Source organism: Pelophylax lessonae, assembly GCF_965119305.1.
Source record: "Pelophylax lessonae genome assembly, chromosome: 8".
Lineage (NCBI taxonomy): Eukaryota > Metazoa > Chordata > Amphibia > Anura > Ranidae > Pelophylax > Pelophylax lessonae.
This window is the reverse complement of record NC_138775.1, coordinates 66798340-66816727: the sequence shown is the minus strand read 5'-3', so window position 1 is coordinate 66816727 and position 18388 is coordinate 66798340. Positions and strand designations below refer to the sequence as shown.

General features: G+C 38.0%; 1 protein-coding gene across 4 annotated transcripts in view; it reads left to right on the top strand.

The window, feature by feature from the left end:
• Positions 1 to 18388, top strand: part of CACNA2D3 (calcium voltage-gated channel auxiliary subunit alpha2delta 3) — a 1429924-nt gene that overhangs the window by 915733 nt on the left and 495803 nt on the right. For 2 of the 4 annotated variants that reach the window (XM_082265094.1, XM_082265093.1), the window contains one exon: positions 10376 to 10393. The exons of the other annotated variants lie outside the window; for them this stretch is intronic. In XM_082265094.1, the coding sequence (XP_082121220.1) occupies positions 10376 to 10393 (18 nt within the window). The remainder of the gene's footprint in view (positions 1 to 10375; positions 10394 to 18388) is intronic. 4 annotated transcript variants of the gene reach the window in all.

The following is an 18388-nucleotide window of genomic DNA, read 5'->3' as shown; positions in this document are numbered from 1 at the left end:
ACCATCCTGCTTTACAGTCGCTGACTTTGACGGCCTGGCTGTTGAGACCGAGGTCCTGAAGGAGAAGGGTCTCTCCCCAGAGGTCGTTCATACCTTGATCAACGCGAGGAAGTCTTCCTCGGGGAAGGTTTATTACCGTACTTGGAAGGCCTATTTTGCCTGGTGTGAGTCCAGGGGGTTTTCACCCCGCACGTACTCGGTTTCCCGAGTGCTGCCCTTCCTTCAAACGGGTGTCGATCAGCGTTTGGCGCTGGCTACGATAAAGGGTCAGGTGTCTGCGCTGGCCGTTCTGTTTCAACGTCCCATGGCTTCCTACTCCTTGGTTGGCACTTTTGTTCAGGGAGTGCGGCATCTGTTACCTCCTAGGAGGGATCCTCTGCCCCCTTGGGACTTGAATCTCGTTCTATCTGTGTTACAACGTGCTCCTTTTGAACAGATCAGGGAGATCTCGTTGTCTATGTTGTCCAAAAAGGTCGCCTTTTTGGTTGCGATCACTTCGGCTCGCAGAGTGTCGGAGCTGGCGGCTTTGTCCTGCAAGTCTCCGTATCTGGTTGTTCATTTGGATAAGGTGGTCTTGCGACCTAATCCTTCTTTTCTTCCGAAGCGTGTTTCGGAATTCCATCTTAATGAGGATATTGTCTTGCCTTCGCTGTGCGCGAAGCCTAAACATCCAAAGGAGGTGAGATTGCATTCTTTGGATGTTGTTCGGGCGATAAGGGTTTACCGTAAATCGACTGAGTCTTTTCGAAAGACGGACTCCTTGTTTGTTCTTCCAGAGGGTCCTCGGAAGGGCATGGCGGCGTCGGCCTCTACCATCGCCAAATGGATCAGGCAGACCATTGAACAGGCCTATGCTTTGCAGGGGAAGGTTCCCCCTGTGCCTGTGAAGGCGCACTCTACTAGATCTTTGAGTACGTCTTGGGCCTGTCGTCATGGGGCTTCTGTAGCCCAGGTGTGTAAGGCGGCGACCTGGTCGACCGTGCATACCTTCACAAAATTCTACAAAGTAGATGTTCAGGCATCGGCGGATGCTTCCTTTGGCCGCAAGGTTCTTAGTGCGGCAATTCCCTAGGGTCTCTTGTTGGGGACCTCTGGCTGTTGGGATAAGTTTTTTATCCCCTGGTTATTTGTCTTTTCCTGGGTTGTTGCTCCTGTTGAGCACTTGTTTTTCCTGTAGCCCAGCTGGGTTCCTTCCTTTGGTAAGGTTCCTTTCTTTGATGCGGAGACTGCGTTGCGGATGCGTTTCCCACCCCTCATGTTTGCACTGCTTTGGGACGTCCCCATATGTGACGAATATGAAGAGGCGGCGACTGTCGGAGGACGTAAGAGAAAATGGAATTTTTGTAAAATCTTACCTGTAAAATTCCTTTCTCTGAGTCCTCCGACAGTCGCCACCCCCGCCCCTCTTTTGGGGTTTGGTTGTATACTCTGCTGCTATTCCACTGAAACTGAGATATGGTTGCAGGAAGTAGGAGGGTATTGACTGAGGGGACCACCCCTTGAGGGTGGGATATGTTAAAAGCTTTAATGTTAACATATTCTGTTGCCTAGCTACTCCTTCGGAGCAAAGTCTAATACCCATATGTGACGAATATGAAGAGGCGGCGACTGTCGGAGGACTCAGAGAAAGGAATTTTACAGGTAAGATTTTACAAAAATTCAGTTTTCTCAACATCTTAGCATAGGCTGGTCAATTTAAGTAATAAATATACATATTTTAAAGGAATTACTACCAAAAAAACCTTTTAATCAGACCTGCAAAGCTTCTATTTTTAATCTTCCCAAGGTTTGAGCTATTTCCGCCCTTAAGTACCAATCCGTGTATCTAAAGGGCTTCATAAAATGTTGAATATCCTCGTCTGTAAGTTCATGCTCTATAAAGAGTTTCCATTTGTCAAAAAACCTTTTGGTATAAATATGATGCTGTAGGACTGTATCCATGCGTTCCTTATACATTAGCGACCTAAGCTCCGTCTTAAGGACAGATAAAGTGGGAGGGTTAGGTTGGATCCTTTTGGCCGCCAAGAAGCATAAATGTGACCACAGAGGGACAGTGGCCAGTGGGCTTGCGTGGTCGAGAGTGTTCAGCTGATTGATTCCAAATAACATAAGATGCAGAGACTTCCGTAGACGGGTATTCATTACTGTATTGGCATAATGGACCACCTTGTCCCAGAATGGGATCACCCTGGGACAGGACCAGAATCTATGGGCCAGTGTAGGCCTTGTTGACTTACAGAGGGGGCATACTGCTCTAGTTTTATTATCCCTAGTAAAAAGAGCTGGGATATAAGCTTTGTGTATCAATTTAAATTGGGTCTCTCTCCATATCTCATTCACGGTAAGTGTCCTAATATGCCTATAGCCCTGGAGAATCTGATGTGAGATTTCTGGTCCAGGGAAGTCTGTATGCCACTTTTCAAAAGATCTATCTGTAGAAAAAGGAGACAGCTCACCTTGTAGAGTTTTAAATATTATTGATATTGAGTAAGACCGTTGTTGCAATAAGGTGTCCATCACTGTATGTTGAAAACCTTCTGACAGATTTGATGCACAAGAAGAAATGTATGAGAATGCTTGGTAGTAGGCCAAAAAATGTGATTTAGGAAGATCATATTCTGCAGCAAGAGCCAAGAAAGATTTAGGTTTGAGTCTAGAGGTCCCATTTTCTGTTTGAATTAAAGAATACGCTTTCACCAAGCCTTTAGTTTTCCAAAATTCAAAGGCTGGTTGGTCCCTTGCCTGTGGAAACATTGGGTTCCCCACCAACGGTAGATGTTTTGAGATGTCAAGTGGTAAATGTAATTTCTTACGAATTTCTCTCCAGGCTATAAAAGTATCTCTTAACAGAGCATGTTGTTGTATACTTTTTGGTAATGATGAGAATTTACTATGCAGGATACCCGCCAAAATGAAAGGGTAAGGCCACTAGTTTAAAGTCAAAAACTTCCCAAAGTTTTGTCGAGGTTTTTCCCGAACTCATAGTTCGGGAAAAACCTCGACAGGCTGATTGCACACAAGTGAATCGATAGATCAACTAGAACCAGCTAGCCCATACATGGATTGAAATTCACCCGGTCCTTACTGAACCACCATATTTAGATCCATGCGTGGCCAGCTTTACTGTGAATGTGGCTTGCAAATTAAATTATTTGACCCAAAGACGGTAAGCTTGATTACTCTGACAAATGATTTTGAAGAATTTCTGTACAAACGTTAGAAATTAAATTGTATTGTTCTAGCCAGATTTACACAGGCTAACATGAATTTATAGCTGACATCAAAGTTTATTTTTTTTTTTAAGTTGTGAATAGAATAATGAAAAAAAAAATGTGCACAAACTTTTATATATCATATTAAGGAAAGCTGGGGGTGTAAGTGTATTCCTAGTCTGGAAAGACTAATATGACGTTAATATATTTTTAAATGGCCTGGGGCACAATGTGTGCTGGAGTCTTGTTCTGCTCGGTTTCAGGGATCAGCACTCTCAAACAAGTTTTTTGTCTGCTGTGGAGACAAACTCAGTCTCTATATGATGTATTAGAGTGATTGCATCAAACAATCTCGTTCCACCTGCCTGCAAATTCAATTGTGCAACAAGCTGGCTATGTGTACAGTGAGAAATATTACTAAATGTCTAACAACAGAGGCATGTAACGTGTGACTTGCAGTTTAAACTAACAGTAAATGACGGCTTAGTAATAGTGGTATGTCTGGTTTGTATTCATATTTTTACAAATTTATTTGTACACTTTTAAATTTTTTTAGTTTTCAATAGATTTTTATTGAGAGAAAAAAAGGGTAATACAATACGATAACAGCAAGTGATGTTAACATAGAAAAACAACAACACAACTTCACTTCTGAACAAATAACATCATGTGCGTAAAATGTAGCATGGGGCAAATAAAGAAAAACAGTATCAACAAATATCCAGGTCAAGCTGGCCAAGAGCAAGCGTGGAATCCTCCACACTGTACAAAATGATAGCATATCACACTAGGACAAAAATATTGTGTATATAAAAGTCAAAGTAATGAACATGACTGGAAGAGATTAGATATTAGCACATAGGTAGGAAGTAAGGAGAGAGCCTCTGACCCAAGAGAGTGTCCCGCACCCAGTTATCATGCCTGGTCCCCAGCACCCAACAGAGGTTGCGAAACATTGGGGATCCAGGTCAAGCAACGACTTAGACAACATGTAGGAGTTCCTCCAGAGTGAAGAAGCCCGATTTTTGTTACTGGAGTCAAGAGGAAGAACTAGAAAGGATGCAAAATTGTAGGAAGAGGAAACAAGCCCTGAGGGAGCATAGTTGGAGGGGAGAAGAGAGAGGAGCAGAGGGGAGGAAGAAAGTAAGGTAGAAGAGAAGGAATAAGAGGAAGGGAAGAAGTGAAGAAGGACATGGTCACCGGGGGGGGGGGGGTAATTAAGGTCTGGAATAATGAGCTATGAAATCGTTATTTGATTTAGTTGAGCCCACGGTTCCCAGATCAATTCAAATTTAGAAACTTTGTCTTGCAGGACAGCCACCATTTTTTCCTGTGCCATGATCTAGGAGATTTTGCGTTTGGCAGCGCCAAATGATACGGATGGTTGCTTCCACGCTCTGGCCACCGTGAGTTTGGCTCCCAGCAGAATGAAGAATATCAAGGATAAGGAGTGTTTGGGAGTACCCGGGAGTGTTTCATGTAAAAAAGCTGATTGAGGGGTTTGAGGCAAAGGGGTACCCATGACCGTGCGAATGAGATGGAAAATTTTGTTCCAGAAGCTCCTAATCCTGGGGCAAGACCACCATGTATGCAGAAAGGATCCTAAGTGTTCACATCCCCTGAAGCATAGCGGAGAGGACTGTGGGTACATCACGTGTAGGCAAGTAGGGACCAGGTACCAGCGAGTCAGAATTTTGATATTGGCTTCAATAAGAGTGATATTAATGATGCCCTTGAAGGACCTACTGAATATATGATTCCACACTTCAGTTGAAAGTTCAACCTCTAAATCCCACTCCCAATGGTGGGCAAATGTAGGTTTAGTCGAGGAGGATAGCAGAGCTAAGTATATTATAGAAATGCCTCCCCTCTGACTCTGAGAGTATGCACACCACCTCTCGAAGGGCGTAGCGGATGGGGATATCCGTTTGTCGGACCATAAGTTCCGAAGGAAGTGGGTAATTTGCAGGAAGCGGAATTTTTCGGACGCTGGCATTTTGAGTTTGCTATTACAGTAGGCTAGAGACAGCGGTCCGGAGGGGTTAAGGAAGTGACCAATGCGGTATAGACCTTTGTCTGTCCACCAATGCTTAAATGTCCTGACCAGGGATAAAAAGAGGATGGTGGAATAAGTGAGCGAGAGGTGTCATCAGAGAAATTAGGGAGTCCAGTTTAAATAATTGGGTTTTTACATTTTTTTTAAGTGTATCTAAGCCTAAGAACAAAAAATAAGGGTTTACTATGAATGGTGTCTACTTAATGGCATCAGGTGCAACCTGCCCAGTTCACCATTTGGAAGTGTTTTCCAAAGCATTTGTGCACACTCTTGTGCCTTTTTGCCATGTCTTTGACTGGTAAGGTAATCCCCTCTTTTATTCTTCACCTACAGTTGCATATACTACTTGAGGTTATGGTGGAGATGTTCTGTGATTTGCTAAACTACTTTTAATTTTGTAGCAATTTTAGTTTAAATGTTTGGGTGTTTTTAAGCCATTTTTTAATTTTATTTTGATGCCATTTTAATGGTGGCTTAAGATAGATGATTCCACGTACTCGTTTTCAGAAAGCAAATGTTTTTTTAAAAATAAGAATGATTAGTTGTAAAATATATATATAAAAAGAAGTATATATATATATATATATATATATATATATATATTGAGAATCTTTTAAAATACCGATAGCTGCTTTTTTTTTTATTATAATGCCTGTTGTCAGATCTTTTTTAATATCAAATTATGCTGTCTATTATAATAATGTGTTATATCCTTTCGATATAAAAAATGTTTTGGTCAAAAAAAGCTATACATTGGAATTCTGTTTTAAATAATAATAATTTACCCATTCTGATGGGTAAATAGCTACAGAATGTCAAATTAAACTTAGGTACACATATCTAGGTTTTACTGTTTTCCATCTGTACTTTATCTGGAACTGCATTTGTGTAAATGTCTCTTGCATCCTGCAATTATGGATTGAAAATTGATTGGATCAACCAAAAACTTTACAATAGAAACTGAAAAAGTGCGGGGGCAATTGTAGTGTTGTACTGCACAACATTACCACTTAAACATCCGGAAATGTTCGATTTTTGTCTCAAATCCACCAAATAGTACAAACAAGATAATTTTCCTGAAATGCAAACCTTTTTTACATCTAACTTTTATATATCCTTTTATGGAAATATAGGATTTTGGAACTTATGCTGAGTGAATAGGCCTGGGCTAACCATGTTACAGTATTGGTAATTATTAGTAGTAGTGCTAGCAGTGTCACTAGATTGGATCAGTTTGAGTGTTTGTTGTGGTTATAGTACAATTAGCAATATTACATTTAAAAATGTTTTCTCTTTAAGTCATAATTATTTTGATTTAAAGAAAATGTCAACCAAAAATGTAATATCTCTAATATGTGCCTACTGTACCATGTACTTGTATGAAAAAGTACTGTATCCTGTTATCTTTGCATTTCAGTCAGTTCTCTAGCTGTGCTGGGAACTCAGCCTGCTCTCCTCCAATGATCAGGCTGAAAAACACACACACACACACACACACACACACACACACACACACACACACACACACACACACTGAGAAGACCAGTGTAATGCTGTTTCGCCTCCCCCAGCTCTCTGAGCTCCTTATGCAACTGAGAACAGACGTAATGTAATCAATTATAAAAAGGGGGGAAAAATGTATCTATAGTGTTTTTTTATATGTATAAACACATTTTTTTGCCTTTCATTCCTATTTTAAATGGAATAGGTTGTTTTACAGGGGGAGGGTTTACATATACTTTACAGGGGCCACAATGGATGTACAATTTGCACCTGCATTAGCAAAATTTATTTTGGCCAGTTGGGAAAAAGGGCATTTCTATTAGTGTATCCCCTTGAAATGTATTTTTTTGGGGCAGAATACATAGACGATAAATTAATTATATGACAAGGAGATTAATTATATTTAAAATTAATTTTAATATGGAAGCTATGTAAATGTAAATGGTATGGTATAAGACATCTTTAGATTTCTGTATCTTACTAATTTCATGGAAGATAATAGGATATGCACTTGCACCTTTCTTAGAGATGTTGATACAAATGGATTCATATCGATCAATAATTTTCACAATCCTCACTAAGAATGTACTGAAGGATTAGTTCATTAGAATTAGACAAAACTGCACATTCATACAAGATAATTATACAACTTTTTACAGAAGGGGTATTCTAAATTAGAACTGAACAAATAAATAAAGTGTATTGCTGGTAAGCACAAGGGAAAATTGATTAAAACAATAAAAATCAGTTGGATAGTAATAAAATGGAATGACTTCCATTTTTGAATATAATTGCCATTCAAAAAAAAATTAAAGTATTTTAACTAAACATTGGCACGTTCTGAAGAGAGATGTAGTATTAGGACCACATTTGCCAGATAAATGGTGTAAAGGAAAGCTCCTTTAACCCATAATAGGGTGGCTCCTAAAATTGTAAATCCTACTTTACACCATGGGTTTTCATTTTTTCAGAGCAAACCTGTTTTTTTTTTTTTAGCTTACAGAAGATACTTAGCCTGTAGATTATGTAAACCTGCTAGGAAACCAACACATTTTACATCCGATGCTAATTGCTATATTTTTTATATAAGACATTTTATTTATATCAATAAATCAATAGAACTACGAAACCCTTCATAATTTATCAGTGCAACTTCAAAAGTTTAATGGTTGTGACCCAAAACAGTTACTGTTAGGGTTGAAAAATTCTGGGGAGGTATGAATATGAAAGATCCATCTCACAAAATGAAACTGAGTGGATACCCTTTTTCCTGATAGTTTGAATATTGATTAAAATGTTACTGGTGTCATTAGTAATCTATAAAAAAAACATCTATTTGTGTATGGAATTATTCATAGTAATTTTAAATAATTAACTGTGATATATTTTATGTTGATATGTCTTATTTATAAATGAATCATTTTTTATGCTCATTTCCATGAAAATCTTTTGTTGTTGAGGTATAGCCTTAAAAGGTGCTTTTATGCATACTAACATTAGCTCATTGTGGGTGGTGTTATATATAAATCACAAGGCATTTTTTCTTTATGCAATCATTATCACATGGGTGGATCCCTAAACTCCTGAAGAAGTCCATTAACAAAATGTATGAGGTGGGATCAGATTGTGTCATCACATTCACAACGCCAATGCTTCTGGCCGGTTGTAACAGCTTCTGTTAGATGGATCAGTGTCATACTTTCATCCATAATAATTTGTATTCCATGAATCTGTACTCTGTATGCATTAGAAATTTGTGATTTTTTTTCTTCCTTCTATATACAAATAAATCTAATAGTATTTCACCCCTGAAATCTGCTTATATAATACCTTTGGTCCTATATGCAGAATAATTCCCACCGAGGAATAAATAAACTTGATTTTAGGATATTATGTGGAATGCTATTTGATCTTCTTACTTCAAGGGGTCAACATTGTATAGTGAGCTGCTGTCTAAAAGGTGTTGGCACTGGTGTGATTTTTTTTACTTTAGGGTTCGATTGATGGTGGAATCTCAAGCACTTTATGTACTATTTTTAACACAATGACAAATAGACTATTCATTTAATGTATTAAACATGTTTGTGTTCTCTTGTAATTCCATTTTCATATTTTTTTGGAAGACTTCCATTTTTTATTTATTTATTTATTTTTTTGATTATAGTAAAATAGTTTATAAAAGATTTTTAGGGATTTGATCTAGGCTGCTAATGGTGGACAATCATAACTATTGGTAAGTCAAGGTGTAAGAGCATTATTGTGAACAGCTCAGAAATAGTATAGGTACTTTTTTTTTTTAATCTTTTATTTATTTTTTGTTAATTGTACCATTTACAATCATTATGTCATTTAACAAACAGAGAAAGAAAAAAAAAAAAAAAGAAAAATATAATATAACATTTTATATTATAACATTTTATAACAAAAAATAAAGTATAGACACATTTTTTGACCTTTTTATTAAATTAGAAATTCATAAAAAATGGCATCTTGTTTTGGTGGTCCTAAGGTGCCCCCTTCTTCAGGTCTTTTAAATCTTTAGCAGCTTGCTAAGAACTGCTAGCTGAAAATGCCCCCCATGCTTGTTTGTGTCAGCGTGAATGGATTTTCTCAAGGTTTGTAACTAGTTGTGCAGTTAGCATTCCCTGCTGGCTACAAGAATTACAGGCTGACAACCACAGAAGCACAGTTGCCACTGGAATAACAGAGTGGGTAGGAGACTTGTAAGTAAAGGTGAAGCTGCACACCAGAAAAACAGGTCCCCTCCTCTACCAGGCTGGATTGTGATTTGTGGCAGAACTTTTTTAAAATCTCGGAACTGGATCATAAGGACTACAAATCCTTTGGCTGGAAAAACTCTCCCTTATATGTATTTTATCTGTATATTTAACCGTTTGTCTGAAGTTCAACTTTGAAGAATAATTACAGCAGTTTGGAAAACCTTAGATTATAGGGCAGGACACTGAAATAATACTTTAATAATTGTATAATGTATTTATAACACATCTTCTTCCATTATACCTAGATCAGGCTTTTGAAGTATACATTGTGCCTAACTGGAACTGTTCAAGTGCTTTTTCTTGTTATTTAGGAACCACTTCTACAGCTGACTACTGTCACCTAATGTTATTTATAAAATTTTCACCTTGACACAAAATGCCATGTCTACACTGTACTTATTTGCCAAATATAGAAATCCCCACTTGGCTTGTTTAATTCTTGAAGAGCCTCTACAAGCAAGAAATTACAAATGCTGTATACCGAAGGGATGGTTGTACTGAACTGACTTATAGCAGAGTCTACATTATTTCCTCAACGCTGTGGAAGCCATTTTGTGAACAGAGCCAATGAACTGTGAGAAGGAAACCAATGGAATTTTGGCTTTCTCCAATATTTTAAATTTATGTCTCAGTGACATCCTTGATGAATCATGAATTTATTGCCTACAGTCTGTAGAATTTTGATTCAAAATGGCTGCCCGTGCGATGAATGTTTTTACTCAACATCAAAATCTATCACATAAAAACAGAGGATGAGAATACTTTGAAAGACATTTAGTTACTCTAAATGAATTTTGTTTTGTTGTTTTTGTTTTTTTTTTCAGCTCCCTCAGGCCCAAAAGGTAAAAAAACAAAAAAAATAATTCTGTGAATACTCCGTTGTGTAGATAATTTTGACTTTTGTGCATGTTTTCGGTGTTCTTCACCTGGTACAGTGGTAACTAGGTAAAGAGATTGTTCGATCACATTCAATGGTGTTTACTGAAGCTGTCAGTCATATATAATTGGATTTTAGTAATAAACATGAATGTAATGTGGACATCGGTTGTGCAAAATAATCAAAGCAAACGGTGTTAAACAGCATAATCCATGGTGCTAAACTATGAGGTCTCTTATATTTCATGAAAATTATATAAGGTCCTTTAAGGTTTAACACTGCCTCTTTATAAGTGGAAGTGCCCTGGTCTTCACTGTACAAGGGGTTTTTGTTTTGTTTTTTTGCTTCATCTGAATTAAGTACATTTTGTGGTCATTTTATACAATTTCCTATTGGTAGTTCAGACTTATATCATAGCTGTAACAGTGTATCATAAACATATGTATATATAACACAGTGGGGCTTCTTTGCTAACTTGGTGAAGCTGGCACAGCTATAACAACCGTGTTGCCCAAATACACTGGGCAACTGTTCACTAGTCTTTATAGGATACTGGACATTCCCAATGGAAAGAGACATTTCTAAAACATGCTTAGAAACAACATTCACAAAATTCCTTTTATTTTTCATACACTCTTCAAAAAGACAGAGTCTCCTTGGGTGATAGGGAACATACATGATAGTGATTAAGAAAGTGAAGGCATTGTCCGAAGCAACAGATCACAATTCAGAATCACGCAACTGATCAGAAACTCCTTGGGTGCTATGGAATACATCTTTTAGTAAAAAAATGTGACAGTGTTGTCCAAAGCAACCAATCAGAATTTAGAATCTAAGCAGGACCAAAGCAGCCAATCTGAATGTTTCCAGTATGGGTTATAGTATCTAAAACTAACACTAGGAGAGTTGTTATGGCCATTAAATTACTTGGCTGTTCCAGGTTTTACCAGTGCTTCCCATTGTTACGAAAAAAGCCCCAACATGGTTATATGAATACATATAAATAACTCTATCACACCATGTATATCATGTCATAGTTTTTTTTTTGTAATCTGAAAATTAGTCTCCAGTATGAACACTATACAGTGACAAATATGGCCCCTACACTACGTTCACTTTTTCAACTAATACCCCATATTATGAACTGGTTGTTTTTTTTTTTTTTTTTTTGTTTTAAATTTATTATTTACAAATCACTTGGACTGTACAAAATGTAAATGGATGCTTAAAATTTTAAATAAAGGAGAAAAATATAAATTGTTTTCCTTATCACCAAATAGAGCAGGGAAGGTAGTAGCTTTGGCCCCCATTACTTTGATTGACATTGAAAAGGACTGTAATAGACACAGAGAAGACACACTATTTTTAGTGACTGTACTGGTATAGTCCCATTGGAGACAAACTGCATACAAGTGCGTCCTTCTTTATGAAATGACAGGCAAGTGCAAGCTTTGACCAATTGCACTATCCCCCTGCCTTGCTGCAGAATCATGAAGGCTGTTGTCAGGCCTCTGGACTTCTCCCAGATCCTAGGCTCAGATTTCATGAGTGATCCTGGCTGCTCTTATAAGAGGTCAGGAAATGTTTGTCTTTTCCTGACAAAGTCGATTGTTTCACAATTTTAATGGAATTTGCATTCCTCTGAATCAGTATTGGATAGCTAAGGCTAGATTCCATAATTTTAAAGCTGGCCATAAACTAGTAGGTTTTTGAAGGAACATTTGTATGAACATTTATACAAATATTTGTATGGAAAAGCTCATTACATTTGATGACCTGACAAGTGTCGTTCAAAAGTACCTAAAATAAGGATTTTCGATTTTGTAACAAATGTAATTTGCTGAGCAAAAACCACATTCACTGTTAAAAATGTGTTTGTTCATAAAAAATTTCCACCCTGCTCCTTCAAATTTTCTCATCAATTCGGTCGAAAGACAAAAAATGTCAAAATAAATTTTACTAGGGTATGGCCAGCTTCACTTTCAACAAATATGCACAAGCATTTCAGCTATATACTCTAATTTATGTAATGATGAGGCATTTTTGGTTGTGGCCCTATTGCAAAGGAAAAAAAGCAAACAATTTCCAATTTGATTATAATTTTCCTGATCAGGTGACAATCATGTGACATGTATGGATGGCCTTCTTCCCTAACTGTAGCAGCCATAGACTGCAGCTCCTCGAGAAGGATAAAACTCAGCGTGCTCAATTGGGAGTAATAATTTATTCTAACATCCACAGTGATTTAAATGACTGACACAGCTTCCAAAGTTAAGGTGCCTTAATTTGCCACAATTTCCATTGGCGTTTATGTGTTTTGTAAGATGTTATTTTTTTTTGTCAACATTTCAAACAGTCCCAGTGTCTAAACCATCTTTGTCTTGTCTGTTTGTGGCTAAAGCCATTTTGTTTTCCATTTTTTTGCAGTACCATAAAAAGCTAAATTAAAGTGGTAGTAAACAGTTGGTGAAAAAAGAAAAATTTCCATGCAAGGCAATGTCAAATACATTGCATACTAGCACATTATGAGAAACGTTCTTTAGGATGAAGCCTTCCAGCTCAGCGCTGTCACCACTATGAGGGCTGACATCTTCTCCTGGTCTTCCTTCCGGGTTTGCGGCCTCCGGCTACATGAGTGGCCGGGGGCGTGGTGACCTCACTCCTGTGCATGCGCACGGGAGCTGCTGTTTACGGCACTGTATGCCAGACGTCACCGGCATGAATATCTCCAGTGCAAGTTTAGGAGACATTCACAGTACCTACAGGTAAGCCTTATTATAGGCTTACATGTAGGTATATGTGGTGTAAATAGTTTACCTCCTCTATATACCTGGACTGCAGAACTTGCAATCTATTGTTACTGATACTATATGTAACTTTTTTTTTTGCTCAGTTGTACTGATGTAAACCTCATGTGGGCTAATCAATACCATGGTGTGAAAAACAACTAGTTATAACTAACCATGGCAGCAAATTCAATATCTGCATTCAGCAATCTGCCTACACTAGACTGATAAGAAGGCGGTATACGTTTGGTTGGCAGGGTTTTCTGTATTATTTTGCTATTTACATTTATAAAATACATTTTCAACTTTTCATGCTGTAATAAAATTCATATTCTCTACATTTATCATAGATTAGTGATCCCCTAATACATATCCCTGTTGTGTTGCAAAGTTAAACTCCTCCAGAATACAAAAAAGCCAACTCTATATACACAAATTGAAGTTATCAAACATATCATCACATAGAAAAAAGAAAAAGAGAAACAACTAAAAAAAATTGAAAAATATATAAAATGTAATAACCATATGTGAAATTCTTAAAAACAGGTACCATTCACTATTCACTATTTTATTCAATATTATTCAGTATTCACTATTCTAAAAGACATTGCTGAATGTCATTGTGTGTAGACTGGCCAAAGGACTTCCACCAGCCTGGGAGAGTGGCCCCTTGGAGGGCCTTTTGATGACCATTTCCAGGGGTTCCGGAACTCTGCTATTGGCTGTTGAACAGATATGCACACATTTTGTGTCTTTATTCAATGACATAGGGCCACGTTTTTTAATATGACTTTCGGATACTGGCTTACTGTACACATTCTGATAATTGGATGAACCTTAGGGAATTATATACTCTCCTGTTTGGGGTTCTCTCGTCCTGAGCAAGACCCAAGAAACATGATAGACTTATAGGATACCTCTCTGTAACCATGTATATCAGGGGTCTCCAAACTATGGCCCTCCAGTTTTTCAGGAACTACAATTCCCATCATACCTTGTCATGTCTGTGAATGTCAAAGTTTTACAATGCCTCATGGGACTTGTAGTTCTGCAACAGCAGGAGGGCCGTAGTTTGGAGATCCCTGATGTATATTATATATGCTTGTAACTATTGACTCATATGATATTTTGTTGCAATCTTGTATCTGATGTAGTTATGATTTTTCATAGATATGTATCTGAAATAAGTTTACACAATGATTATTACTTTTATTTTACAGGATAGTGAATTGGCACTCCCTGTTTTTAAGGATTTTGTTAAATGGTTAATACATTTGATATATTATAAAATTATTTCTCAGATTTTTGGTAGCATGTGTTAATATGCTTGACAACCCTAATTTGTGTATATAGAGTTGGTTTTCCATACTGTAACACTCAGGGGATTTTGTGTCCTGTACCACACTCGTTTAGCAATACTGATAACCTTAGAGAGCAAATTCAAGTAAGGAGGAAATCAAAATTATAGAGCACCATATTCCAATTATTATTATTATACAGGATTTATATAGCGCCAACAGTCTGCGCAGCGCTTTACAATGTGAGGGAAGACAATACAGTTACAATACAATTCAAAACAGGAGGAACTAGAGGGCCCTGCTCGTTAGAGCTTACAATCTAGAATTTTGCCAAATAGAAAAATCCCAACCAAATAGGAAGAAAAAAACAGACCCTAAACTTTTTCTGGTGCGTGGATGACTAGCTAAAATATCTTTACAAAATGTAATTAAAGATTAAAATATATGTTTGCATTGCTGTTAAAAATATACAATATAGAATTCCCTATTTTGTATCGAGGGCACAGAAAGAATATAAAATGGAGTTCCAGTCATACCCTAACTAAGGCAAAATCTACTCCCACCCCCATCATAAGAATGTGTATATACAGTAGATTATTACAGGATTCCTCAGCTCACACTGACTCTTCTGTGGGTGGTGGTGGGCTCAGAACCTGGCTAGCTCAAAATCCTGCAGGGCATCGCCTTTGATCATTTGCTTGCAATTTTTAGAATTAAAATTGGTAATGATAACCTGACCTCCAGAAGATTTACCCCCCCCCCCCCCTCATGACCAGGCCATTTTTTTGTGATATTGTGTTATTTTAACTAATGATTGCGCGGTCATGCAACGATTTACTCAAATAAAATTGATATCCTTGTTTTCTCACAAATAGAGCTTTCTTTTAGTGGTATTTGATCACCACCAATTTTTTTTTTTTTTTTTTGCACTATAAGCAAAAAAAAAAAACAATATTTTTTACTTTCTGTTAAAAAATATCCCCCCCCAAAAAAATTAAAAATTAAAATGTATTCATAACTTTAGGCCAATATGTATTCTGCTGCATATTTTAGTTAAAAAATAAACCCCAATAAGTGTATATTGATTGGTTTGCGCAAAGGTTATAGCGTCTACAAACTATGGTATATATACTGGAATTTTTATTTATTTATTCTTTTACTAGTAATGGCGGCATTTATACTGCCGTACCACCCAAAAAGAGACCTGTCAGTACCTTTGTAAAACTTTAAATGATCTTCCTTGACAGAGTTCTTCAAATCAAGGTACTCGCATACTATCTCTTGAGCACTTCCAGGTCCCTCCCTGCTGTTCCTCTGGGCAGTGAGGGTATCTCAGCTGCCAATTATATAATGCTGTCATTGAAAAGACAGTGAGCAAAAAGGATATATGTATATATATATATATCTATAGATATAGATATATATATATATATATATATATATATATATATATATATATATATATATATATATATACACAGTGGGTACGGAAAGTATTCAGACCCCCTTAAATTTTTCACTCTTTGTTATATTGCAGCCATTTGCTAAAATCATTTAAGTTCATTCTTCTTCCTCATGAATGTACACATAGCACCCCATACTGACAGAAAAACACAGAATTGTTGACATTGTTGCAGATTTATTAAAAAAGAAAAACTGAAATATCACATGGTCCTAAGTATTCAGACCCTTTGCTGTGACACTCATATATTTAACTCAGGTGCTTTCCATTTCTTCTGATCATCCTTGAGATGGTTCTACACCTTCATTTGAGTCCAGCTGTGTTTGATTATACTGATTGGACTTGATTAGGAAAGCCACACACCTGTCTATATAAGACCTTCCAGATCACAATGCATGTCAGAGCAAATGAGAATCATGAGGTCAAAGGAACTGCCTGAAGAGCTCAGAGACAGAATTGTGGCAAGGCACAGATCTGGCCAAGGTTACAAAAATATTTCTGCTGCACTTAAGGTTCCTAAGAGCACAGTGGCCTCCATAATCCTCAAATGGAAGACGTTTGGGACAACCAGAACCCTTCCTAGAGCTGGCCGTCCGGCCAAACTGAGCTATCGGGGGAGAAGAGCCTTGGTGAGAGAGGTAAAGAAGAACCCAAAGATCACTGTGGCTGAGCTCCAGAGATGCAGTCAGGAGATGGGAGAAAGTTGTAGAAAGTCAACCATCACTGCAGCCCTCCACCAGTCGGGGCTTTATGGCAGAGTGGCCCGACGGAAGCCTCTCCTCAGTGTAAGACACATGAAAGCCCGCATGGAGTTTGCTAAAAAACACCTGAAGGACTCCAAGATGGTGAGAAATAAGATTCTCTGGTCTGATGAGACCAAAATAGAACTTTTTGGCCTTAATTCTAAGCGGTATGTGTGGAGAAAACCAGGCACTGCTCATCACCTGTCCAATACAGTCCCAACAGTGAAGCATGGTGGTGGCAGCATCATGCTGTGGGGGTGTTTTTTAGCTGCAGGGACAGGACGACTGGTTGCAATCGAGGGAAAGATGAATGCGGCCAAGTACAGGGATATCCTGGACAAAAACCTTCTCCAGAGTGCTCTGGACCTCAGACTGGGCCGAAGGTTTACCTTCCAACAAGACAATGACCCTAAGCACACAGCTAAAATAACGAAGGAGTGGCTTCACAACAACTCCGTGACTGTTCTTGAATATGCCCAGCCAGAGCCCTGACTTAAACCGAATTGAGCATCTCTGGAGAGACCTAAAAATGGCTGTCCACCAACGTTTACCATCCAACCTGACAGAACTGGAGAGGATCTGCAAGGAGGAATGGCAGAGGATCCCCAAATCCAGGTGTGAAAGACTTGTTGCATCTTTCCCAAAAAGACTCCTGGCTGTATTAGATCAAAAGGGGGCTTCTACTAAATACTGAGCAAAGGGTCTGAATACTTAGGACCATGTGATATTTCAGTTTTTCTTTTTTAATAAATCTGCAACAATGTCAACAATTCTGTGTTTTTCTGTCAGTATGGGGTGCTATGTGTACATTCATGAGGAAGAAGAATGAACCTAAATGATTTTAGTAAATGGCTGCAATATAACAAAGAGTGAAAAATTTAAGGGGGTCTGAATTCTTTCCGTACCCACTGTATATTTTTTTTTTTTCTTTTTTTTTAAAGGGAACAATTAGACTGCCAAGATATCTCATTATATTGCAAAATCTATGAGTGATTATATTAGGGCTTGCCTGACCTAAAAGGGAGGGAGGAATTTATAAGCAATGTTTAAATATGAATAATCTTTTTCTTATACACTAATCGGCCACTTTATTAGGTACACTGTGCTAGTACTGGGTTGGACCCCCTTTTTCCTTCAGAACTGCCTTAATTCTTCATTGCATAGATTCAACAAGGTGTTGGAAACATTCCTCAGAGACTTTGGTCCATATTGACATGATGGCATCACACAGTTTCTGCAGATTTGTCGGCAGCACAGTCGGCTCCTATTCATGACCTAACTAGTCCCCATTTGTCTGCACATCCATGATGCAAATCTCCCAGCAGTGGTGAGATGATTTGAGCTTTGTGACATGGTTCATTATTATGCTGGAAGGAGCCATCGGAAGATGGGTACACTGTAGTTATAAAGGGATGGACATGGTCAGCAACAATACTCAGGTAGGCCGTGGTGTTTAAACGATGCTCAGTTGGTACTTGGGGGCCCAAATTGTGCCAAGAAAATATCTCCACACCATTACACCACCAGCCTGAACCGTTGATATAAGGCAGGATGGATCCATGCTTTCATGTTGTTTCAGCCCGGTTCTGACCCTTCCATGTCGCAGATGAAATCGATACTCATCAGACCAGGCAACAATTTTCCAATCTTCTATTATCCAATTTTGGTGAT